The sequence below is a fragment of the Rhamphochromis longiceps genome, linkage group LG18 (genome assembly GCF_057381845.1).
Source record: "Rhamphochromis longiceps isolate RC_006_pf linkage group LG18, R_longiceps_female_GT1.1, whole genome shotgun sequence".
NCBI classification, from domain to species: Eukaryota; Metazoa; Chordata; class Actinopteri; order Cichliformes; family Cichlidae; genus Rhamphochromis; species Rhamphochromis longiceps.
In genome coordinates, this window is record NC_140574.1 from 22,679,109 (window position 1) to 22,705,431 (window position 26,323).

At 42.4% G+C, this 26,323-nt stretch overlaps 1 protein-coding gene across 3 annotated transcripts; it reads right to left on the bottom strand.

The window, feature by feature from the left end:
* Positions 1-3,857: 3,857 nt before the first annotated feature.
* Positions 3,858-17,518, bottom strand: onecut3b (one cut homeobox 3b). Of its 3 annotated transcripts, none has more exons than XM_085388676.1 (3): positions 15,752-17,518; positions 9,503-9,591; positions 5,507-5,750 (listed from the first exon to the last, which is right to left on the bottom strand). In XM_085388676.1, the coding sequence occupies exons 1-3, from the start codon at positions 16,842-16,844 to the stop codon at positions 5,652-5,654; spliced, it is 1,281 nt and encodes a 426-aa protein (XP_085244802.1). In that variant the 5' UTR covers positions 16,845-17,518; the 3' UTR covers positions 5,507-5,651. The 3 variants fall into 3 exon arrangements, with proteins under 3 accessions (XP_085244801.1, XP_085244802.1, XP_085244803.1); XM_085388677.1 differs by having other exon boundaries at positions 5,609-5,750; positions 9,498-9,591; XM_085388675.1 differs by lacking the exon at positions 9,503-9,591 and having other exon boundaries at positions 3,858-5,750.
* Positions 17,519-26,323: the final 8,805 nt, after the last annotated feature.

Consider the following 26,323-nt stretch of genomic DNA (forward strand, 5'->3'; position numbering starts at 1 on the left):
TATGTACATTTACTTATTTGGATGGGCTCAGTCTAGATTTTCCACAAGAAAAACTCAATTTTGAATCATGTGCAGTGAAGCAAATCTTAGCTTTGATGTGATATCATCATCGGGTAGTTTATTTTAAGGATGGATGACTCAACTTCTGGAGACCTGAAACTGAGCACGGATGGAAACAAACCCTTATTCTATATATGCACTGTTAGCTTTAATTTTTTTTAAATATTTATCTTATAATATTTATCTTGGACTTTATACAAGTTTAAATATTTTAGATGTCAGCATGTTTAAATTAATTTAGAAAATCAATACAACAAAGTCAGGGAGTTCTTCCTCTTCTTCCTCCAGCTGCTGCCTTTAGGGGTCGCCAGAGACAATCATCTTCCTCTAATGTCCTTTTTCACTACATCCATGGACTTCCTCTGAGGTCTTCCTCTTGTCCTCCTGCCTAGCAGCTCCACACTGAACATCCTTTGTCCAGTATATCCACTATCCTTCTTCTGCACATGTTCAAACCATCTCAGCCTTGCCTCTAATTTTGTCCCCAAACCTTCTGATATACTCATTTCTAATCTTCTCCATCGCTCCCAACGGCTTTAACTCTGCCATCTCCAGCTCCATCTCCAGTTTTTGTGGGCACTTTTTAAACTTACCTGTTTACATTTAAATCCTTATTTACTATAAGTGTAAAAAATAAATAAACAAAGGGGGTGATGGTTGAACTCTGGAGAATAAGAATTTAGAGATATTTGACCTGAGTAGAGAGAAGCTGTAAATTGAGGACCCTCCTTGAGCCACCAGGTGGCAGCAGAGTACCACAGTAGATAGTAAAAAGCATCACACAAAAGTAGAAAATCAGTCATCCAATTGTTTCGTTCTTTATTTGTTTTCGTCAAAACACACAATTTACCAACACTGGTTTTCACCTTGTGTATTATTTGCTCGAGTTATTACTTGATTCTTCCTCCAAAAACTGAAGGCAGACCCACATGACTGACACCACCCTTACTGTATCACTGAGATCAGGATCAGAGGAAAGGCTCTCTGCTTGATGGTCGCATGCATCTGTGCACATGTGTGCAGGCATTTGATCAACATCTTCGATTAGATGTCCACTTAACAAGTCAGATCCCCACCACTAGATCCCTCATTGCCGGGGGAGGGTCCAAGGTGCCTCGACCCCCACCGTAAAGGTCACTCTGCAGAGGTTAAAGGTGATCATGCACACACACACACACACAAGGAATGAAAGTATCACTCCCCCTCTGCTCCCATCTCTCTTGTGCAGTCAGTTTCTCTGCCCTCCTCCATCGCTCTCTTTCTCTCTCCCTTCATCTTTCCTCTTTTTTTTGTCTCCGTTCTATTTTAAATTGATTGTCTCTACCATCACAAAGACACTTGGCTCTGATTGATTGATTGGTAAGGGAAGAGGGAGAGAACATCGACACTGGGGCTTCAAGATCTCTAAGGTCTGACTGAAGGAAAAAGCAAATGACGCCATTTTAAAACACTGGAAGGAAGCGTATTTCAGCTGCCTGGCTGTCCGTTTGTTTCAGCTTCGACTGTTTCCTAAAGCAGACAAACAGCCAGGGTGATCAAATTTAGATTAAATGCAGAAAAATAAAGCAGAGAAACTCCACACTCACACTCGCGGCTGTGGTATGAAACGAAGATATATAGAGATGGAAGTGCAGGGACTACTGGACACAAAGGGAAAGGTTACAACAACAGGGGGAAACACACAGTAATGAATCTCAAAGACATACAAATATACATATTTTATACAAATACACAAACAGCACATAAAACACACAAGGGTAAAAGAATGTACTTGAAAACCAAAACCCAGCTTTTTTTGTTTGTTTGTCTTTCGTTTGTTTCCCCCCCAGTTTCTCCCCCTTACCTCCACCTGTGGAGGAACAGATCATCCCGCAGGTTATATACACTAATATAGGATCCATGCATAAAAAGAATCGCTCGTCCCACTCCTAAATGACAGAGGTGCTTTGGTTCGTTCTTTTTGTTTTAATATGTGAATCACTTCAACACACATAGGAAACAATTTTCAAACACAAACGAACAAAAAGAAAATGATGCAAAACAGAAATCATTCTGTCTTTGATGTGTTGTTATTTGTTGATTTCTTCTTTTCTTTTGCTGCATGTGTATTGTGTCATTGCCTCTTTATTTATCCCTTATGCACTTTTCTACACCCATGTCATGCCCCTTCTTTCAGTCTAAAAAAAGGACTCGGTTCAAATCTGCACACAATTTAAAAGAAACAAATAAAAAACTGGAAAGCTGTCAAACCAAAAACCAGTTTAAGCTCCACACTTTGTTTCATAGAAATTATAAATAAAACCCCCCAAACAATCATTTTGTTGTGACTTTAATGTCACGCTCATTGCTAAACATTGTCCTTATTGTTTCACTACATTAAATTTTACAGTCAAGATTTGAGGTATATCAAGATGAACTGTCTACACATGCCTGCCTTGTTGTAATGCTACCCTGGAAAGAGGGACCAGCGAAGAGGGGGGAGCGGGGGAGGATCACCAATGTGCATCATGTGTCGACAGCAGATGGAAGGTTTCTTTTATATATATTTTTTTGGTTTCTGGGTTTTTTTTTCTGTTTTCAGACCAGTTAAATTGAAATGGTGGCCATCGAGAGACAGGAAAGAGCAGGAGTGAAGGGCTTTGTAAACAGCTAAATACACACACACACACACACACGCCGACTCTCGGATTACAAATGACACAAAAATATCTCTGGGAGGAGTGTGTGTGCGTGTGTGTATCGTGAAAAGAGGACTTGGTGAGATGATACGATCTCGTCGGTGTGTAAAAAAAAACGGAATGGCAAGCGATGGTTTCCCCTCACCGTGTGAAAAGAAGTGCCGAGAGTCCGAAAAAGTGGCCCTTTAAGATCACAAGGACCCCTCCAGTGCTGCACCCCCTTCACCCAGTGTGTCCCCCCTACTCCCCCTCATTTAAACATGTGTGTGCATATTTGTGTGTGATCAGAGCAGTCCATCCCCTGGTTGAAGGAAAAAGGCACTCAACTCTTCCCACATAACAAACAGGCTGTGTTTGCTATGCAGCACGACTGCTCCGTGGAAGTGCGTGCATCCAAATCTGCATCTGTCTGCAACTCTGCATGTGTGTGTGTGTGTGTGTGTGTGTGTGCATCCCAGGTCCAGTGTGAACACAGCAGGTGTGGATTATCTTTGGTATTTACGGCTGGGTCACTGTCTGGTTATTTTCTGTGAGGTAGCCACACACACACATATTTCCCTCACTAACACTCTGCTTTGGGTTTTAACTTTTTTTTTTTTAAAATGCAGTTTTCCTCCGTCTAGACTCCAAAGTCATTCCCAAATAACAACAACCTGTTTCCGTGCACTACACCTCCCAGTTTATGGGTTTATGGAGGAATGTCCCTTGCTACCTTCCAGTCTCATGAGGGGCCTCTGATGCTCCCGCTTCCCCTGCTTCACCCTTCCTCCTCCTGTCTGTGTCTCCTCCCTTATATGATTATCTCCCGCTAGAAGATGCTACACAACAAGTGGCTTTGCCCACACACACACACATACACACACAGAAAAAAATGTTATAAAAAGACACAAAAAAATCTGGCAATTCATATGGTGACAAAAGAAAACAATCAGCAGAGGAATGCCGTGACTGTCCATTTCAAAGAGGTCAAAGTTTAAAGATCAAGGAAGAGGTCCTTCACATCCACGCAGTCCGTTTGTTCCATCAAACAGGTATTCACAAATATGCACAGTTTGTCTCTGTTTGGTATCCCTTCCTCGTCTGTGCATAGGATCAGTCCATGACATGATGATTTGTCTGTTTTGATTCTGTTTCATTTTTTTTTTTAAGTTCTTACATTTTGTCAACAAGGTGCTTCTTTATATATTGTTTCAGCACGACATAGCACAATAGTCACGAGAAAGAAACCATGTGTCTATGGTACTATTATTACCCGCATCAATTAGTTGGGGAGGGGGAAAAGAAAATGAAAGAAAGACACATATCAAGAGAGTAGATCAATTGAGAATAGATAAGACAGAGAGAACGAGAGATGAAATTAAAGATTATTTACAGACATTTCCATTGTGTTTCATGTGGATCACATCAATGTTTTTCTTTTCTTGTCTTTTTTTAATTTTTTTTTCTGAGGTATGAAATAGGCAAACATGCCGTATAGTGCTCACAATTTGTAGGTGTGTAATGACACAGACCAGACACTGCAGGGCACACTGGGGGTGGGGGAGGGGGGACTAAGTGGGCTGCGTCTGTTCTCTGATTATCATAAAGAGGCAAACATCATTGGCACTCAGGATCCTATATTGTGACATTTGACCTCTGTGTTTGGCCGCTAGAACAGAATGCACCCACCTTCCCTCACTCCCTTCACTCGAGGACAACAGCTTTTTTTTATGTGTGGCATGTCATCCCTGTTTGATTGTTCTTCTTTTTGTAACCTGAAAATAACCTTTCAAGTGACTATGCAGTCTGTGGCCGTGCAGCCACTCAGTGTATATAAAGAAGCAAACATTCAGCATGTGTGTCATTGGATGTTTGGATGAGTGTGTTTGAACCATTTCTCCTCCTGTTTGGTTCTCTGGGTGTTCAATCTGCAGCTGTGTGAGGAGCAACGCCAGCGCGCTGAGAACAGGTTGGCGTGTGGTTAGACTGGGCAGCAGATGGCGCTGTTACTCCGACGTGCAGCGGGCTGAGTGGCTGCAGAGGAATAGTCATAATAATAATCATAATAATAATAATACACCCCCACTGTGGGCGATGTGAACGTTACGCACAGGTAGCGGACGACCTGCGGAGATCGTTTCACATATACGTCACACATAAACGCATCTCTCAATCAGTCTCAGCGTGGCACTGAAACGCGGGTGTAGCTGATCGCAGGCCTACAGATACACCTGCTGCATGATTATTTGTGAAGACCTCTCCAGGCCGGCTGTCTTTAAAGCTACTTGTTTCCTGACGCAAAACCCTCTCTCTCTTTCTCTCTTTTCCATGTTTCCACGCACACCCACAGCGCGGTTAGTATAAATGGATGCTCTTTGGTTTTTCAGGATGATTTTTTTTTCCTGACGGCTACATGTGGTTGTTGGATCTTTGGTTTCAAGAGTCACATTTTGAAAATGCATGTTAGCCCCTAAGAGTGGCATTCGGGTCAAAAGATAACACCGAGAAGGTCTGATCCATCTGCACAGAGTCCTCGGTACTCTGAACAAATGGATCAGTTGAGTGGTCTGAAGCCACAGCGCTCGGTAGCTCTGCAGTGACGGAGAGTCTTAGCGGAAAGGAACCCTCCATTCTCTCTACATCCGTCCTGCAGACGTCAGGCCTTGGAGAAGGAAACAGCAGAGGAGGTACCAGGTTGGATTGGTGAGGCGCCGTTATTGTTGTTGTTGTTGTTGTTGCTGCTGCTGCTGTTTCCGTGGGATGTGTGCACGTGGCCGTGCGCCCCGAGACTGTGATCCTCTGCGTCCCAGCGCTCTGGACATCGGCGGCGTGAGTTCATGAAGAAGTTGGAGACGGTGGAGAGCTCCAGGCCCAGCTGCTGGGAGATGGTGAGCTGCATCTCCTTGGAGGGCCGGCGGTTCTCTCTGAAGATGGCTACCAAGGTGCGACGCTGCAGGTCGGTGAAGACCAGTCGCTGCTTCTTTGGCACCTGGTTCCGCTCCCGTCCTCGGTCCTCCTCCTTGCGTTTACATGCTGGAGAGAAGAAGGAGACGGATAAAGGGAGGAAGGGAGAGAAGAATAACATGTTATATATGTGTCACATATAGTGGAGCACAAAATACATATGATACAGATAATTTATACATTTAACATAATACTCAGGGAACAAAAATTTCCAAAAAAAATAGCAACAAAAAGCAGAGTGTAGAACCAAAAAGTTTAAAAGTGGTTATTTATGATCATGTTTCAGTGTGATGATGAAGTCCTGATGCTTAAGCGGAATGTGTTTAGGCCTGTATCACGATCCCTAATTGGCTATTTGAAAAGGGCACATTATGGGAACAGATTACTCTGTGTGTGTGAAACAGGAGCATGCGCAAGCTACAAAAGAAAGAATGAGAAGCAGGAAGACAGAGAGGAGAGGAGCAGATCGAATTTAAATATTTAAAATGTGATTGAGTCTATACTACGGGCTGCCTTCTGAGTGAGAAGATATTAAACTATATTAAAATAATATCTAAACCTCACATGTTTCTGTTTCAGGTGGGGTTATCCTGATATCAATGACAGAGTTTTTGTAGATTTCCAAACTAATGTTCCGCATTTAAAATCCAATATTATTGCTATTTAGGTTGCCAAACACGCTCTAAGTGTTGAGATTGATTTCCGAACAGGTCTAGTTTTGTCCATTTAAATCACAAATTTAGCCAGGGTGAAACTTGTTAACAGCGGCCTTATCTTTAAGCTGTGCCGTGTTTTTCCCTGTTCAAGTCAAATTTGAGACTTGGTTAATTAAGCGGGGTTTTTCTTGCACCATTTATATTAATAACAGGACTGAAAATGAGCACTCAGATCTCTTACTGTTCCTGAATGCTACACTACATATTCTCGTTGGTTACTACCTGCTGCTGCAGCAGAACATAACATGAACAGTAACACTCAGAGGAGTAAACATCTTGCTCATTGAAGTATCTCTAGACGTTTATTTCAAATGTGTGGTGACATGAGATAAACCGTCAGGCTCCGAGGAGAGGAGGAGAGGAAATATGTCTAAAACCTGTGCAGGCCTGAGTTATAACTCACCTGCATGCGGATTTGAAGTATTTATGTATGTAAACAATTTGGCTTGATTTGTGACTAATCGAGAAATAACGCGGTTATGGTGAATAGAGTAGTGTGATCGTGGATGTGTGTGTGCCTTGCTGAAACTGGTGGAGATGTGAAATGCTGACAAAGAAGCGGTCTGCCGTGCCTGGATGCACCGTCAGTAGGCTCGGCTCTGGCTGTGGAGACTGGAGGGAGTCTGTTCTGTTCTGCTGCCCTAAAAAGCTGCAATGATCGATTTTCCGCGGTTTTCTCCCGAACACGTGGTCCAGTAATCAGGGCTCCCTTCCCCACCCGATCGATCCCTATCGATCCGCGAGAACTCGGTGGTGTGTATGTGCGCACGCGCGTGTGTGTGTGTGTATTGGGGGGACGCGCGCTCGGGCTGGGGATTGTAGCTCGCGAACGCGCCTTGTGACAGACAGATGAGAAGAAATTGTTAATCTTTGGAAGAACAAAGAAAATGTGGCAGTCATCCAGTCTGGGTGCTTTTGAATTGGGGGGGGGGGGGGGGGGTCTCAGATAGGTCACTGATTACATAGTTTTTAGGCCATATAAAGTGTGTGCGCGTGCACGAGATTGAGTTTGGGGATGTACCTTAAAAAGCGCCAAGGAATGATCACTGATATCTACACCAGTGCCAGTGCTGGATGATTGTCAGTGTGTGTGTGTGTGTGTGTGTGTGTGTGTGTGTGTGTGTGTGTGTGTGTGTGTGTGTGTGTGTGTGTGTGCAGGGAAAGAATGAGAAGAAGGAAAGGTGGGGGTGGGGGCAGAAGATAAATAAGACTGGCTGCAGTGTGGAGGTGGTGGTGTATGCAAATGATTGATGACTTTACAGCAGGTTTAGACAACAGCAGTAAACAGATTTGACTGTGAGGTGGGGATCAATATAAATGTGCACATGTGTATGCATGCATGCGCGCGTGCACGTGTGCGAATGGTCATTGTTCACGCTTTGTTACTGCAAGCAAAGCACAATTACCAAGATATTTTTCCTCAGCTGAATGTAGGTTATGTGCTCGTCCCTGCATTGTATCCTCCATCCCTCCTCTCGACTTCCTCAACTCTTTTCCTCTTGTTGTTTTTCTCAATTGTTTTAATTTGCCCCCGGATTGATAGCCCCCATATTGATTGATCCGCACTTCAGAACCATTTCATGGAACGTTTATTCAATTGGTTCAGGCCCAGCCATGCCAGAATCTCCTGAAGGCTCTCTAAGTGCTGTCTCAAACCAAACTCAATACTCCCTAATGTAATGACTGAATGCTAGTGCTAATATAGTGATAATTTAATATGTAATGCCTGTTTTCGAACAACTTGTGCTACCGGCCATTTTACAATGCCAACACCACTCTGGGTCTCCTCCATCAGCTCAGATGCTGCTCTGCAGCACAGAGGCCTGTGTGCAGTGCCTGCAAAACACATCTGCCGAGGAGTTAGCACTAGGCCTGGGCCCGCAATGGTCAGTGCATATCTCAGATAATCAATCAATTTCAAATGAGACTCCTTGAACGTCCCTCGCCGCGGTAAGAAACACAGGACCACAGGGAAGGAAAAGTGGGGGCTACTCATTAAAGCGACCTCTCTTGAGACAAGAACCAAACTGTTATTGGTTATCTTTAGTGTGTCTCATTACTAAATGGGCTTTTCTGAAGAGACAAGCAGTCTCAAGTGGCAGTTGCGCATGTCATCTCTTTCATATGTCCCTGGTGTCAAAGGTGCCAAAGGTATCAGGGCAACCGCCACTTTGTTTAATCTCAACCGCTTACTGATCCAGAGATGAACTCGCTGGCCGTTCGGTGTGTTAAGCTGCACTTGTGCCTCGTTTAAGAGCACCTCGGCTTTATGACTGTGGCTGCCGGTGGCTGCTGTCTCTGCTTTCCCTTTCAGTGTGTGTGAATGTGCGCAAGTGGGCAGTAAGTGTGCACACATGCGCGAACCTACACGTTTCAACACTCTGCTTAGAATAACATAAATAAATCGCCAATTATCCGATTAAAATTGATTGGACTGATATACACTCATTCTGTTTTGTTTCTAAACTTTAACTGCTTGACTTTAGAGGTCCCACACCTGTCACGCACACCACTCGTGACTGCCTCCCGTGGTTCCTGATCCTGTGTTAAAATGAGATTTAAGGCATGCATCTGGAAACTTTTTTTGCCAAAAACTCTGCACAGTAAAGGTCAATTGGAAACAACAAGAGGTAAAACACATTTTAGGTAGTCGTGTGTGAAAGCAGTCGATTAGAGATATTTGGTGTTGTTTTGTTTTGTTTGTTTGTTTGTTTGTTTGTTTGTTTGTTTATACCAGGAAACGAATAGAGTTTTCGTGTGAAGACTCTCTAGCTGGTGTGCATTGAAATGTTTAGTGTACAGGAGGAAACATGAGATCCTTCGATCTCATCAGCTTTATGTCCTCAAGCCTCGAGAGATGAAAGCCAATAAGTGGACGTGAGTTACAATTAAAAGATCATCTCTGGCCTGTGTTTCCTTTGATTTGGGAAAATGAAAATGCACAAGGCAACTCGTTTAATGTTACAGGAGAGTATTATGTGTCTTACCTCTGTGTGTGTGTGTGTGTGTGTGTGTGTGTGTGTGTGTGTGTGTGTGTGTGTGTGTGTGTGTGTGTGTGTGTGTGTGTGTGTGGGGCGTGAGGGGCAGACGGTGAACTAACCGCACCGTGCTGCTGCTAGTCGACGCCTGGACGGACGGATGAGATCGGGCTTTGTGTGCGGTGAGACGGGCCCTCTCCCGCCCTGGACGGACTACTGCAGGCGAGAAACAGTTTGGTGTCAATCACTCTCTGTCACACCTCCTCAGATGTACGGTTATTGATTATATTGATCAACCTATAGGCCTATTCATTGCATTGCAGGGAAGTAAAGCGCCCGAATGACCCCTGCTCCCACCACAACACTGCGCAAGGCTGAAACCAAACCGCCTCTTCGTCCTTTAAAACGGGCTACCCTCGATTGATTAGGATTGGCTTATTTGAAAGCTGTCGTTTATTTCTCAACTAAAGCCCGTGTTGTCCTGTTGAGACTAGTGATCGGCAGCTTTACAGAGTATTAGATCCTGTCTCGTAGTCCATAAAAGTCATGTAAGCCCTGTAAACCAAGTTTTGCGCCTCTTCGTTTTTCTAAGATTTGTGTTTTTATTTTAAAAACGTAAAAACTAAACGCAGCATTCTCTCCACGGAGCACAAGCCTTAATCAAATATTTCGACAGTTTTTTGAGACCCTGAACACGGCGAATAAAGGAGAACAAAACGAATAAATCTTTGTAAACTAAGCTACAAAGAAGCCGCTGGGAAATGTTCCCGAAACACTTAGAAAGACTTACAATCAAGCCGTTGTTTAATCTAGTAGAACTTTATTTCTTCGATGATGACTGATTCATTTGTAAACTTTATATTCAAGCTTTAAATATTGGGCCTTCAAAGTGATCTCTCTGTTTCTTTTTTCCTGTGTGTTTTTTTTTAAGTTATTATCGCGAAAGTTTAATATAATCTCAGCCTTTGATGTAATAAAAACAAAGAAAAAAAACTGCACAACGTGCCTCTGATTTAGTAAGCAGTGTCCCGTCTGTAACAAACATGCAATAATATCGAACACAAACACACAAACACAAACTAACCAAAAAATATTTTTCAAGCACTTAAAAATACCTCGTGTACTGTAACTTATGAATGATATTATTATCTGGTCCCTATAAACAAGGACTATTTCTCTTCCCGGCCGTTTGGCTTAATGAACAAATTTTCTGCTCAAATTAAAGGGAAATTCTAGATAACGATAAAATGAGTTCTGGCTTACACATATCTCCGAGACAAACGCTCTCTGACACACAGAACATCTGCAGGGACTCTAAAGTCAAGTCAGTTTAATTTGTGATAACTTTTAAGAAAGAGCTTAAAAAGATTAAAAGGTCGGAGCTGAAAAGCTGTAATTCAGTCCTGACTAATGCAGTTTTATTGGTTGGGTGTTTGCACCTTTAACACCGAAATGCTGCTGTGAGGGATTAGAAGGAGCTGTCCTTTCAGCACCACCAGGCCTTTTACAAACTGCCATGAGCAACATAAGGTTTAACAAAACAAGGTGCTGCAAATGGATAATTAAGAAACTACTAACAGATGTTTATTTATGTGTTTATTATTTAACACAAGTCCTGATTTCTACTCTAAAGAAGGTAAATTTGATATATTTCAACCACATATCCTCCTTATGGGCATCAGTTCTTATTAAACAAAATGCATCACCTTCTTATTACCACACATCTTTTTTCTATGTATTCTGCAACCAGCTCATTTTTATTACTTGTATGTGAATTAAAATATTTGGCTAGAGGTTGTTTTAAATGTTTATGAAGCTATATAGAGCTTCTTTTTGTGTTGTACTGTATTGCCAATCTAAGTCGCAGCACATTAAGCTGCAGTCATACAGTGTGTCAAAATATTTGACACCACTGTGCCAGGAATGGCTATTCAAAATGAGTTCTGTCTGTTACAGAGAGAGCAGGGATGAATTAAGGCTGGGAGGCAAAGACTCTGCTCTGCTCTGCTGGTACAGAGCCAGAAGAGAAGGAAGGGGGGAGGCATAGAGGGAAGGAGAGAGAGAGAGAGAGAATATGAGAGAGCCGAAGAGAGCAGAAGAGAGGAAATCAATACCGATTCAGAGCGAGTCAGATAAGCCTGAACAATGTATAGTGCAGACGCACTCTATAACCCAGTCTTACACACACACACGTGTGCATGTGGAAGCATTTGCACAGACATACGCGCATACATGTGTGCACACGCACTCAATGAAATGTGCTTGCAGGCCTTCCATAAAGATGCATTACAAACCCCATAAAGCATAGCAACCTTTAAAATCAAATGACATCACAACCTTGGATTGCTTTGAGGATTCGCTGACTTAAACAGAAAGCACTTACTCTGTCTCGGCAGGCAGCTGGATGCTCTGGTGCCCTTTGTAAGACCCTCCTAGGCTGTGATCTCTTTGTGTTTGTCTTTAGATATCAGCCTTCAAGCCCTGATTTCACTTGTTACAAATCTACAGTCGTGTTTCTTTTCTAGCTTCATAAATATCTGATTCGAGTTCTCAGCAGTGGGAGTCTACAGCATCCTTGTTGGTGTCAGAACTGTGCTATTGATGTTTCACAGGATGTTTAGGGTGTAAACAGCATTTTTGAAAACCACTTACACACCCTGTGCTGTGGGGTTTAGGCAGGAAGACTGCTGTGTGGTCCTCAGCTGTTAACCACAGATTTGACTTTGCTTACCTAGAAGATGCTGTTACAAGTGCTAACACAACCGCTGTCTGCCTTTCTCTTTCTTCCCCATCTCGCCTCCGTCTCTCTTAAACTTATCAATTATTAAGGTCGGTATTGATCCTTTCACTACCCTGCCTCTATCTGGCTGTTCACACAAAGCCCAAACCTGCCTGCCCTTACTCAATCAATGGCATCTCCCAGCTCCTGCAGCCCTTTTTTCCACATGTCAGTTTTGCTTTTCTTGCTTCTGCACTTAAACCAAGTTGACTGAAGTTTTGTCCATTCCAGTTTTTCCCATTTGGATTCCTCAGAAAATATGAGAAACAGAATACCGACATTAATCTCTCATGGCACGAGTAAGTTTGATGGGCATTAAGAGATGGCTCTGGTAAGAGGTAAGATGATAGAAAATGGCTCAGTGCATTGTTTGACTAGCTCTCATTTATCCTTTCCTCCACTGAGCGTTTTGTTTTTTGTTTTGTTTTGTTCTGTGGCGCCGAGCTCCTCGAGCCAAACAACCTGCCCGTCTGCCTGTTGCCAGGTTAACCACTGAAAGATTAGTGATATTGTTGTCATGTGCTGCAGAGAAGAAGAGAGGAGAGAGAGAAACACAGAAGGAGAGCACCAGGGAGTGGGAGAGAAGGGGGTTGGGAAGGGGAAACGGCCTTATTGATCTCCTATGTGCAAAGCCAGGCAAACACTGAAAGGACAGAGCAACACTATTAATGACACTCAAAGCCTCAGCTTCTAATCCTCATCTATCTATCTATCTATCTATCTATCTATCTATCTATCTATCTATCTATCTATCTATCTATCTATCTATCTATCTATCTATCTATCTATCTATCTATCTATCTATCTATCTATCTATCTATCTATCTATCTATTGTGCCCATTTTTCCTTATTGGATTGCATTATCTTGGCATTTCACTGATACAGTGAAATCTTATTGGTTTGGACAGCTATTCCTTTCAGTAGCACCATCTCATAACAAATATGTCATTTTAAAGGGGGGAAAGGGAAACATTTCCTATTTGTTTTGTTAGTTTTTGTGGCTTTCAGCTTCACAAACTCTATATTCTCTACATTTTCTTGTTTGTACTTGTCCACGTTATCAATCCCCGCCCCAGTTTACAATCAATATTTCATCAGAACAGTTTGTGCAGCTCAAGGTTGCTTTGAAATAGATCTGGTGATCACATCTATGGGCTGCAGTAGTATTTTTCACATATTTCATTTTTTAAAATAAATATTTAGGTCTACATGTTTAATTTTCTGAATGGACACCGGGTTGGAGTGTTAGTGATTCAAAGTTTGAAGTTTTAAAACACTGAAAATCACAGTTTCATTTTGCTGTCCTGAGTTAAATTTTTTTTTAAAGCGAACCCTGTATCATACCTGCCCCTGTTCTAAATGTAAAGCTCGTGCTACATGGCACTAAATGAAAAGCGGGAGAGATCTTGCAGTCATTGCGTCTTTCAGCTCCGATACGGGCATCGATCGGTGTGCCACATTTAAAAGGGAGAGTGGGAACTGGCGTATTGATCAGGCAGCCTGGGGTCACCCCGCTATTCTCGCGCGCAACTGGTTGGCCCCACCGAAGCGCGCGCGCGTGCGCACGCACAAACACAAGCTCGTAAAACAGGCGTCTTGGGAGGACAACTATTTCGAGGTTTTATTGTGAATCAATTGCGATTTGCTGTGTGTAGATCAAAAACTACAGGCCTGCAAATTTAGTTTACAACAGCAAGTGTGGTGGACGCAAATGTGCTCCAAGTAGTCGCTATCAGGCGATATAGTGGGATGCAAAGGTTTGGGTAACCTTGTTAATAGTCATTATTTTCCTGTATAAATCGTTGGTTGTTACAATAAAAAATGTCAGTTAAATATATCATATAGGAGACACACACAGTGATATTTGAGAAGTGAAATGAAGCTTATTGGATTTACAGAAAGTGTGCAATAATTGTTTAAACAAAATCAGGCAGGTGCATAAATTTGGGCACTGTTGTCATTTTATTGATTCCAAAACCTTTAGAACTAATTATTGGAACTCAAATTGGCTCGGTAAGCTCAGTGACCCCTGACCTACATACACAGGTGAATCCAATAATGAGAAAGAGTATTTAAGGGGGTCAATTGTAAGTTTCCCTCCTCTTTTAAATTTCTCTGAAGAGTAGCAACATGGGGGTCTCAAAACAACTCTCAAATGACCTGAAGTCAAAGATTGTTCACCATCATTGTTTAGGGGAAGGATACAGAAAGCTGTCTCAGAGATTTAAGCTGTCTGTTTCCACAGTTAGGAACATATTGAGAAAATGGAAGACCACAGGCTCAGTTCAAGTTAAGGCTCGAAGTGGCAGACGAACAAAAATCTCAGACAGACAGAAGCGACGAATGGTGAGAAGAGTCAGAGTCAACCCACAGACCAGCACCAAAGACCTACAACATCATCTTGCAGCAGATGGAGTCACTGTTCAACCATTCGGTGCACTTTACACAAGGAGATGCTGTATGCGAGAGTGATGCAGAGGAAGCCTTTTCTCCGCCCACAGCACAAACAGAGCTGCTTGAGGTTTGCTAAAACACATTTGGACAAGCCAGCTTCATTCTGGAATAAGGTGCTGTGGACTGATGAAACTAAAATTGAGCTATTTGGGCATAACAAGGGGCGTTATGCATGGAGGAAAAAGAACACAGCATTCCAAGAAAAACACCTGCTACCTACAGTAAAATATGGTGGTTCCATCATGCTGTGGGGCTGTGTGGCCAGTGCAGGGACTGGGAATCTTGTCAAAGTTGAGGGACACATGGATTCCACTCAATGTCCAGGAATCAGTGACAAAGCTGAAGCTGCGCCGTGCTGGATCTTTCAACAAGACAACGGCCCGAAACACTGCTCAAAATCCACTAAGGCATTCATGCAGAGGAACAAGTACAACGTTCTGGAATGACCATCTCAGTCCCCAGACCTGAATATTATTGAAATCTGTGGTGTGAGTTAAAGAGAGCTGTCCATGCTCGGAAGCCATCAAACCTGAATGAACTAGAGATGTTTTGTAAAGAGGAATGGTCCAAAATACCTTCAACCACAATCCAGACTCTCATTGGAACCTACAGGAAGCGTTTAGAGGCTGTAATTTCTGCAAAAGGTGGATCTACTAAATATTGATTTCATTTCTTTTTTTGTGGTGCCGAAATTTATGCACTTGCCTGATTTTATTTAAACAATTATTGCACACTTTCTGTAAATCCAATAAACTTCATTTCACTTCTCAAATATCACTGTGTGTGTCTCCTATATGATATATTTAACTGACATTTTTTATTGTAACAACCAACGATTTATACAGGAAAATAACGGCGATTAACAAGGTTGCCCAAACTTTTGCATCCCACTGTAACTATTCCTAGAGATCCGAGGGAAACACAAATAGATTTGTTCGCTGTCTTTACACAAATCATATTCGCTTCCGGTTGAAGGAATTGCGGGTATGGCTAATTACGTTGATGAAGCTGCTGTGCCTCTGCGCACCTTTGCTGGCTGAACTGTCCGTGGTGCTGAATCCTTCTATTTTATTTGAGAGGCGACGGTGGAAGACTGAACGCTTTTTATGTGAAGCAATAATGCTGAAGGGATTGTATATTACCTGCTAGCCTGAGAGCAGACATCCGCTGAAACTCGGGCTCCTGCAGCCACTTCCACATCCTTCTGAAGGTCTCCCGTCCTGACTTGAGCTTACTCCAAGGTTTGGGGTTCCGTAGCAGGTCCGAGAGGGTGCCCTGCGACCGGCTTAAGATCCTCTGGGCGAATATGGCCTGCGGGATGGAGTAGCGCTTCAACTCTGCTGTTATTCTCTGTGCCACCTCCTTAGTGTTGATCTCCTCGGCCTGAATGCCTGACCCTGATACTCCTTGGCTGGGTCCATGGCCGTGTCTCTCCCGGTCCCCCAGCATTACTGCGCCGTTTGCTTGCGAGTGAAGGTGACCGTGCGGGTGATGATGCATGCCGCTGATGTTGGAGATCATGCCGTGGCCATGTCCCCCTAAACTCCTGGCCAGATGCTCTTGGTCACTTCGGGACAGCATGGATGCGTGGGTCTCGAAGCCTGACACCGGAGAAAGCATCTTGGGGTCGGCGGGGAGGTGCGCGCTGGGCCCGTAGGCTGAGAGCGGCTGCTGGGAGTTGTGCAGAGAGCCCAGCCCGCTGGAAAGCGGGGACAGCGAGCCGTGGCCCATACCGGACACGGACATTTCTTTAGAGTAGTGACTGTACAGATTGCCCATGGAGGTAAGACCACGGTGGTCGTCCCGCATCAGTGTGAAGCTCCCACTCACGTTCCCGGCCGAGAGTCGTTGGTGGGCGGCAGCATGGTGGTGTGAATGCGGGTGGTGAAACTTGTCCGCCACTGTGGATATCGGAGGTAGATGCTGCAGGGGGGTTAGAGTTGTGTATGTGTTGCTAAGGCTCATCCCGGTTTCGCACATGCTGATGGACGGGTGCAGGTGTCCGGACAACGCGGACGGGTCTGTCCGGTAGTCTCCCCCAGACCCCTCCAGAAGCGAGGGCATGCCGGAGACCATGGCCGACCGCGCGCCGGGAGCGTGCGAGACCAGATTCCGGGGAGTAGAGCTGGGGGACGGCGATGGCCGAGCATGCGGAGAGTTCATGAGGTCTCCCGCCTGGGAGTGTGACGAGACGCTGTGAAGGTTCTCCATGGTGAGCTCCATGGCTGAAAGCATATATGTTCCCTTGTCCCACCCTCCCACCGTCTCCCCCTGTCTCTCCCTCTCACCGCTCTCTCACTCTCACTCAAACACACGCACGCTTTCTTACCCTCTAGCCCTACCGGAGCAATAAAAATACCAACCCGTTAGAATGCCAATCCATTGATAACAATTATCCGACCAGTCCGGTGAGGCGAGGACGAGTTCTGTTCTGTCTGAAGCAGACACGGGACGGAGCGCCTCAGCGGCGTCGTGGCGTTCATGTGGCTAGGAGCTCTCCAGGGCTGTATCTCATCTCTGGTCCAACAGCGCTTCCACTAAGAGCAGGCTGAGCCTCGTACCAGAGAGCTGGGAGCGCGCATCTGTGTATTTCAAATATTGGGCGGACACGAGCAGAGTCCTCCTCGCGGTCTACCTGTCCGAGTTTAAAACACAACGAGTCTAAATACAAAAAAATTTGAAAACAAAAAAACAAAATATCCGAGTTTTATCTGAGTCTGCATGATTATAGTTTGCAGAAGATTTAAAAATCCCCCATAGAGCAGAACAACCTTTGTCATTTGATAGCGCGTGCATGTGCGCCTTCACCTGTGTGCGCGTGGCAGACAGTCAGGACAGGTGAGGTCCAGTGACACGAAATTTGTGTAAAATACAGTTGGTATCTGTTTATGGACGCGGGAGCTCCTAACAGATAAACTTTGTTTTCCCACGGACTGTATGGTTTTGCATTTATGCGCTTAGTGATAAACCTGATCGAAGTATTGATTGACAGAGATTAATGACGTGGCACAGGCCGGTTAGGGTGGTGGAGGGGGCGAGTGAAGGAGGTCACAAAGTTAGGATCGCAACGTTGCAGACCAATAAGAGAAGAGCTTGCTCGTTTGTTCACCAAAGTTCAGCAAATTGGGATTTTCACCTCAGTGACGGATGCGCAAAATGACGAGATTATTTTTATTCCCAAATCGTTCGTCAAGATTTTACAAATTAAAAATTAAATAAATAAATAAATAAATGACAGTTTAGGTAAATGACGGGAACATTTTAACAGGTAAATAAATTTACAGAACCGATCAGAGCACAGCTTCTTGACTTTTGATCGCGTCTTAATTTTATATGAAATTAGTGATTTGAAGCAATTGAAAGTGAAGCTGTAATGTCTTTATTGAACATAATAATAAGAATAAGAACAAGAACAAGAACAAGAAGGAGAAGGAGAAGAAGAATTGTACACTCATCTTTGCAGACATATATTTATTATTATTTGTCCCTAATTGGACACTCGGACAGTTTCTCGGTGCCGGTGACTGATGTTTATACCATCCGCTTCATTCAGCTCCGACCGATATGCAGATGCTGCCCGTCTGTGTGTGTGTGTGTGTGTGTGTGTGTGTGTGTGTGTGTGTGTGTGTGTGTGTGTGTGTGTGTGTGACTTGTAAACGGTTTCCTTAGACATCTCAGTTTTAATCTTGTGCCAGATTTGTGTTTATTTATTTATTTATTCATTTATAGTTTTTCGAGGCCAACGTGTTTGTATTATAATATTTTATGTATTTGTTTTGTTTTATTTTAGACAGAGAGAAGTGAAGAAACCACAAACCCACGAAAGAAAGACGTGAGAAAGACATCAGCAGTTTTAGGCCTCATCCATCTGTAATGCGGTTAATTTATTACAGAACATAAAATAGATTTTTTTTAAAGGCAGTGTGAATGAAGTCAGCCAAAGTACCAAATTAGGCAAGATACAGAATTTTAAAAATAAATAAATATTATTATTATTATTATTTTACCTTATAACCATTTCTGAAGACATTTATGATGAAAATTTATATTTTTTGTGACTGCATGCTGAACTTTGCTTGTTTTTCGATTATTTTTTATTCAACGTGGAGCTTTATTTACAGGCCTAAAAATAGGAATTGTGGGCTATATTGTAAATATTTCACACCTTGGAACTGTTCGAAAGTAAAATACTTATATGTGATAAGAAAAGCGGACACACACACACACACACTTGTTTTATTAGCAGAGGTGTGCTTTGCCCTCTGTGGCTAAGCTGTTTTTTTGTTTTGTTTTGTTTTGTTTTGTTTTGTTTTTTTGTTTTTATTTATATTTGCAGATGTATTTTTATCAATCAATAATACTGATTGCTATTGGCAAATAATACTTTTTTAGATATAACTATAATATAGAAGGACTTTTTTTAATTAAAATTAAATCTTCCATTCCAACGAGTCTTTCTGGATTCCATAAAGCTCCGTGGTTAAGCCCCCCCCCCCCCCCCCCCCCCCCCCCCCCAAGATGATATTGATCTCATCGCTCTATATATCGATCATCGATCATTTCAGCCTCCATCGGTGCTGTTTCCTAAACACTGAGGCATTTGTTTGAGATCGTTTCAGCGGTGACCTGTAGCGTGTGAATGTTTGACAACAGAAAAATGCTGAAAAATAAATGTCAGCTGTTTGTTTTCTGTTCAAGACAACAGCAAAAAATAAATAAAACATAAAACATAAACTCAGCGCGGTTAATAATAATATCCGCCTTGGCCTTTAATTTGGATTCTTGCATTGACGAGGTCCACAAGCAAGAGTTTTTATTCCGTTTTTATTGTTTCATTCGTTGTCGGTATGTGGTACCAAGCCGGAGCTAAACGATCGCAACACATTACACCACACTTTTACGCGCGCGTGTGTGATTGCCAGTGTTGGATGATTGTCAGTGTGTGTGTGTGTGTGTGTGTGTGTGTGTGTGTGTGTGTGTGTGTGTGTGTGTGTGTGTAGGATGTTGTAGCTGTATATTCCTGGATTTTTCAGCCAGGTATATTGTATTCAGTGCAGTTTTGATAAACGCAGTGTGGATCTGAGAAAAGTCGCGGTTCCTGTTGCATATACAGGGAACCCATTATAACAGAGCAGTAATAAATGTAGCACAACACAGGAAATGATTAGAACCAAATTAAATGTTTCATATGTAGCTTCTGGATGAAAAGAATCTGCTTTCTACAGTTCATCAGCAGAAAAAAAATACATGGTTATAATAATACACAGTGCAGATATTTATCAAAGAAAGACTGACTAGCAAAACCAAAAATGTCCTCAGGCGCATCATTGGTTACCCCGCAGCCTATTTATTGGCAAACACAATAATGGCTTCAGAAACTTTGCTGTATGGTTATCAAAACATGTTAAATTAACTGCATTCTGTGCAAATCTATACTTATTGATTGTAATTTTGTTTCTGTGAGATATGCAATCCACAGCCAAAAATCTAAGCCGTCCACGTGAGGCAGAAACACGAAAGTTTACAAAAAAATATACAAATTTGAAACGAGGTTTTCAGCGTTTTTTAGCTGGTGTGTTGTCAGGAACTGGTGAACGTGCAGCATCCTGTTGGATAAATCCAGCACAGACATTTCACACTCACAGTTGGGGAGCAATAAAGTAAAAGAGTGCATGAAAGAGTGTATATAACGAAGGATTAAATGATATATATAAACATTTAAATTTATCATTTAATTCTTTGTTACTTTTTAAGTAAATGCGTTTTAATTTTCAAATATTGAGTCAGTCAGTGTCACAGTATATCTTTTTAAAATTCACATAATGAGAAATGCTTTGATAAATTTTTTTAACTTTCTTTGCTATCAGAAGAAACCTCTCTCAGTTTTTCTTACAACATGTGAGACATTGTGAAATTAGCATGATGTTGAAAACCTTGTTTGGAGTGAGGAAAATAAATGTAATCTCCAGTGTTCTGGTTTAAACCTGATATGAAACACTTTATAGATTCATTAAGCGGCGTCTGGGTTTTGCCTGTAACAGTTATATTGCTGTAGTCTGCATATTTTCTAAAGCCTGCTTCTGTCTATAGATAAATTAATTTAATTCGTCTTTGGGTGAGGGAACAATAAAGCCTAAAGACTGAAACTCTGTAGCCTCACTATAGAAATATGTTGGCCTTTTTTTAAATGCAATACGACAGAGAAAAAAATGGAATCATTTAAATATAAGATCCTCATACTTCTGTAGTGTTTGTAAAACAATTAAAAAAACAAACAAACATAAGACTTAAAGTGCATGTTTGCTTTTGCATGTTTTGGTGCTGTTAAGGACTGTGAAGGATCTTAATGGTTAAAGAAAATTAATTTTAATACTGAAATACAGAATACATATTTTAACTCTATATTTTAAATCAAGGATAAACTCCCTGCTTGAGATCCTGAGACCCCACTTTCTCTTTTATTTCTAACTCTCTTTTTTTCAGAATTTCCCAACACAGTAATGGCGACATTTTCATCAATCACATTTTTTTATCAAGTGAAAATGCACAGGAGTACAACTTCTCTAGCATCCATATCCTCACAGGCACCGGTTGCTAAGTAACAGAAGGAGAGATGTATTGAGATTGAGATAGAATAGTCAATCAATTCTCCTGTGAGGGCTGTGTGTGTGTGTGTGTGTGTGTGTGTGTGTGTGTGTGTGTGTGTGTGTGTGTGTGTGTGTGTGTGTGTGTGTGTGTGTGTGTGTGTGTGTGTGTGTGAGAACGCCTGCTGCTGCAGTTTGTTGCAGCCTTTAAGAAAAACACTGAGAACAAATGTGTGTTTTCACAGCTCAGAAGTGATGCAAAAGTATTTGAAATGTCTCTTTATTGTAAATAATGTAATCTTCCTAATGGATCACAAATGCTAGGAGAGACCACACTTGTCATTTTTAATCCACGAATATAATGAGAGCGACATCTTCAACCGCTTTATATCCAGAGGTCAAAGGTCACCTCAGCTCTCCTCCAGGGATTTGATCAGTTTTTCATCTGCCATTAGAGGCTTTTGGGGAAAAGTCTTATCTTCACCACACAGAAGTGAAGCAACAGCTTGTTAGGCAAACGTGCCACTGGAAAAACCTTGTGGCGCCCAAAAGGGGCGGATTGGACCTCATTTGTTTCTCCCAAATCAAAGAGCTCCACCAAGAAGAGAAATAAATAAAACATTCCTGACCTCGGCAGACTTTGTTTGTCCTGAAACCAATGAAACAGAACAAGACGCAACACATGACATGGAAATCAGGTGTTTGTGTTTTTTTAATTGTGTGTTTGTGGAGCTTTCTACGGATTAGGTGTGCTGATTTTAATACATGGTGAAACAAATAAGGGACTTGATGCTTAGAAAGGAAAATACTTTAAAGGTTCTGCAATCTCTGCAGCCAGAACCTAGTGAGTGCGGTCTGTGCCTGGGAAGATGACATGGAAAATGCACACGATTTTTTTGCCAAAGGCACCAAAAGGATTAACCCAAGAACTTCCTGTTTTATAAATTTGGGCTATAACCAAAACAACAGGAAAGTGAGGATGTAAACCTCTTTTGTGAGCCACCTTCATGCCTGCTTCCCTCAGGTCTCCTCCAGCAGGAGGCGAAGAAATATGCCGGTTTCATACACTCCATCGATTTTCCCCTCGAACAAAGACAGACAGGGAGAAAGAGAGAGAGCGATGGAAGCGGTGAGCGGAGAGCAGAGTGAAAGAAATGAAAGATAGATGAAGAGCGTTTACCTCGATGGTAAATTTTCTTGTTTCGTCTGCCCGGTGGAATATATCTGGCAATTACTGGCAACTAGAGAAGGAGATGCGAGGATGTAGCTCTATTATTGGGCTAAATTCAAGGTTCTGTGTGCGTACTTCTGATGGGAACATACTCATCAAGCCGATGTCGAGCTCCAAACGTTGAAAAAGCACAGTTTAATGTGAGAGTGAGTGTGACACAGGGCAACACAAACACAGAGCAACAGGAAAGACGGCGAAGAGAAGTTGGGGGGTTGGGGGGGGAGTTGGGCTGGTGTTAAGGTGATTAGTCTGGTGGGTTGGCGATAGAGAGAGTTGATCAATAACCTATCGATCGCCCATTGCAAGTGTCAGGGGGGTAGTGGGAAAGAGAAGGAGGGTGAGAGAAAGGATAGGGAGGGAGTCAGCCCTGGCTTGACTTTTAAAAATCCTTTACTCCGCTGATGACAAATAACCCATTAGACTGCAGGAGAGCTGGAAAATGTGAAAATCCCCCCCTGCTGCACATACACACACACATACATACACACACACACACGTGCACCTGCTTTGCCCCAATGTTGCAAATATTTCTCGGTTTCAAATAAGCGTGCTACAGACCGTTTTTCAACAAAGCCTGCGTGGAAAGGAAAAATCATTTCTGTAAGTAGTGTGGAGGAACTATTGAGCTCAGTGCAGAAAAGTTACTTAGCAGACCATTACTTCAAAGAATTCCTCAAGGCTGAAATATTCACTGGAGCACGGAGCACTCGATACCCACCCTAAAACCTTTTCAAATGTTCTGCAATAAGTCTGTTAGAAATGGGTGACAAATTTGAATGCGACCGAAAGCAGTGCAGAAACAGAGTGGGCTGTTTGCGCTCAGATTTTTCTTTAAAGTGAGCAGTGAGTTTTGAGTTGCAAAATTATGTAAAAATGAATGTGTGTTTTATCGGTGTGTGTCTTGTTTGTAGCTTTGGGGAGATAAATGAAATGAGGTCTTGTTAAAATAATGAGAGGTGCTGAGAAACGGTCTCTTGGGCGTCCCCTTTGAGCCAAGAACAGCGTTAATTAGTCTTAAAAAATGAACACAGAGAGAAATTTATTTTTCAAAAACTATTAGGACCGGGCTAATGAACCCATTTGACAGTGAAGGATGATACTGCATCCCTGTTTTTTACGCTCAAGTAAATGGACTGGTTCTTCTATATCTTATTTTCTACTCTTTTTAGGCAAAACATGATTTATTCCCTTCCCTCAATTAGATCTAACATTCACATCACTTGGGGTTCAGTATCTTGCCCAAGGATACTTTGGCATGCAGACTGGAGCAGCCAGGGATCGAACCACCAACTACCTCCTGAGCTACAGCCACCGTGTATGTGTCATGTATCATGTATGTGTGTCACCAAGAAAGGGGTCACGGTGTTACAAGGTTTGTTGCTCCCTGGTGTGGTCCAGCCCTACAGGATGGGGTCAGAGGTGAAGAGTCTCTGAGTACTTGGAAAAATCAGAGTATAAAGGACGGCAGCGGAGGACTGAATGGTTATTGAATAAGCCATTATTTTTTATTATCCACCGGAAGTCTTTCATGATGGGTTAAAGGGTCCGAGATTGTTGTCAGGATTTGGTGTGTGTGCATGACGTGTGTGCACGGAAAGAAAAAAACAACAGCTCTTTTCTCATCATGGCTCTCAGTTGTAAAACACTTTCTCTTTGCAGAGGCTTGGAGTTCTGATGGCAGACAGACAATGATGGATTCTCCTCGCGCTAGGCCTCAGTTCTCAAACAGCCATTATCATTACGGACCCTGCTGACTGCAGGGCTCATTTGGACAAACGGAGGGGGCTGTTGATATTTGAGGGAAGCCACGTGTAAGAGTGATGAGGAATACATAGCCTCTTTGCCCAGTTCCCTCTTTCTCATGCACACTCTTCTCTCTCTCATCCTTTTTCCAGCTTTCATTTGCCCTGTTTTTTCCCGTTTTACTTCCCCTGCCTCTCTTTCTCTCGCTCTCTCCTTCCTGTGTCCTTGTCTCCTCTGTGTACCCCCCCCCCCACACACACACACACACACACACACACACAAACGTGTACGCTGCCCTCTAAGACTGCCCTGCCCCCACACAGTGTCTCTCTCAAATTAATGTGAAGATATTGACAAGTGATGGGCTTAGAAGGTATAGATCATCAGGAGGGAGAGGAAAAGAGAGACGAGACCAAGCTGAACTGCTCCTTACTAAATGAGGGCTTTCCCTGTTGCTACCCAGCAGCTTAAGTCTGTAAGTGGTGGCTGCAGAAGTGCAGCAGTTAATCAGGTGTTTCTCATACTCGGTCTTCAAGAAAGCGTGATGGGTGGAGGCGAGAGGTAAAACAATGACTTTTTCAGGCTTACATACACAAAGTATAAAATAAAAGCCAGGCGCATAAATATGTGTCACACTTGCACACTACTCTGTGCAAACTGGATAAAGCTGCTAACAATAAGCAGAGGACCACTTGGTCAATATGCCAGTTACCCAGATGAAGGTAAGGAAAGGGCAAATCATAGCCAATCAGTGAAGAGCTTTCACTGTCCTCTAGCAAGAGCTGACCCCCTGACCCTATTTGATGACCCTCAGGCCAAAGGTCAACACTCCAGGGGTCAGAGGGCATCGCCATAGACTGGCCAGAGAGGCACTGTCATGGCAACAGCACTGCCTAAAGAATGGTAAGGTGTGGCCAGCATGTGGATTGGAAGATGGGGATGTGATGGTACCTGATTTGTTACTAACTTAAATTTGAGGGGTTTTCCGTTTTATTGTTGTGTACATAAAATACATTTTATACCTCTGCTCTGGTACCTATGGAAATTTGTTAACCTGGGTTCTTTTCTGATGTCACGGCTCTCATGTCTTTGATTTGTCAGCGGTTTAACCGCTTCACTCATTTCCCTCATTCAAATGTGTGTTTGAAACTCAAGGGGAGTAAATAGACAAATTAATCAAATGTGTACACAAGAACTTCTTTCTTCCCCAATAAGTCATCTAAGTCATCCAAAGTCTGGTAAGATTAACGTTGTGACCCTTTACAAGGAGCCTGAACTTTAGCTTTAGAACAAGTGAATTGCCCCTTGTTACTAAACCCTAAGTAATAAGTGAGGTCAGTTTTTTCAATGCTTAAATCCTTCATATTTTAAATAAATTATTCCAGTTTACATAACTGGTATTTTGTATTGGACACAGCATTTACATACGCAAAAAAAGATTCTTTCCTCATGAAGTAAAAATTTTGAATAAAATGTAACTGGACTATATAGAAATCAATAGGGAAGGAAATATATAAATTAATACAATTCAAGGAAATATTCATGGTGTACCAATCGCATCATTTTCATTATACTAAAATCCATTAAATTCAAATACATTGTTTTTCTGTAACAAAATCACATAGAAAATGTTATATGTAATTAAATTACTATAAGTCAACAATATATATTTTAAGTGCATTTTTGGACTTCTGTGTTTCATATAAAGCCTGTTCTGGATGTTTATTTCATTCTGTTGCTTCTGTTAATCACCTGTTTTAAGAGCCGGTGTACCTTTTGTACCGGAATCCATGCTGGGTTGCACCATCTTGTGGTGGTTGTGCGCACAGCTCCTGTGGTATTGCTGCTTCTATTAAACTTAGCTGCTAGTATATCAAGTACAATTGTGTTAGTCCATTAATTCACTTATGGACTTTTAAGTTGGTTGCCAACATAGAGATGTACTTGTCTGGTTCCAGTGTAATATTAAATGAGCAAATGGTAAACTTATCATTACTCAATAGTCCACGTTTTTGTCTGGGTTCAACCTCACCTCATGGTACAAACAGCATGAAATAGAAAAACTGAGGGGTAAAGTTTTTCTATTGACCTTTCCTGCTCAGCAATACTCAGTTGAGTAAGCCTATTTGTAGGCTGTGTAACTCTGTAGAGGTGTA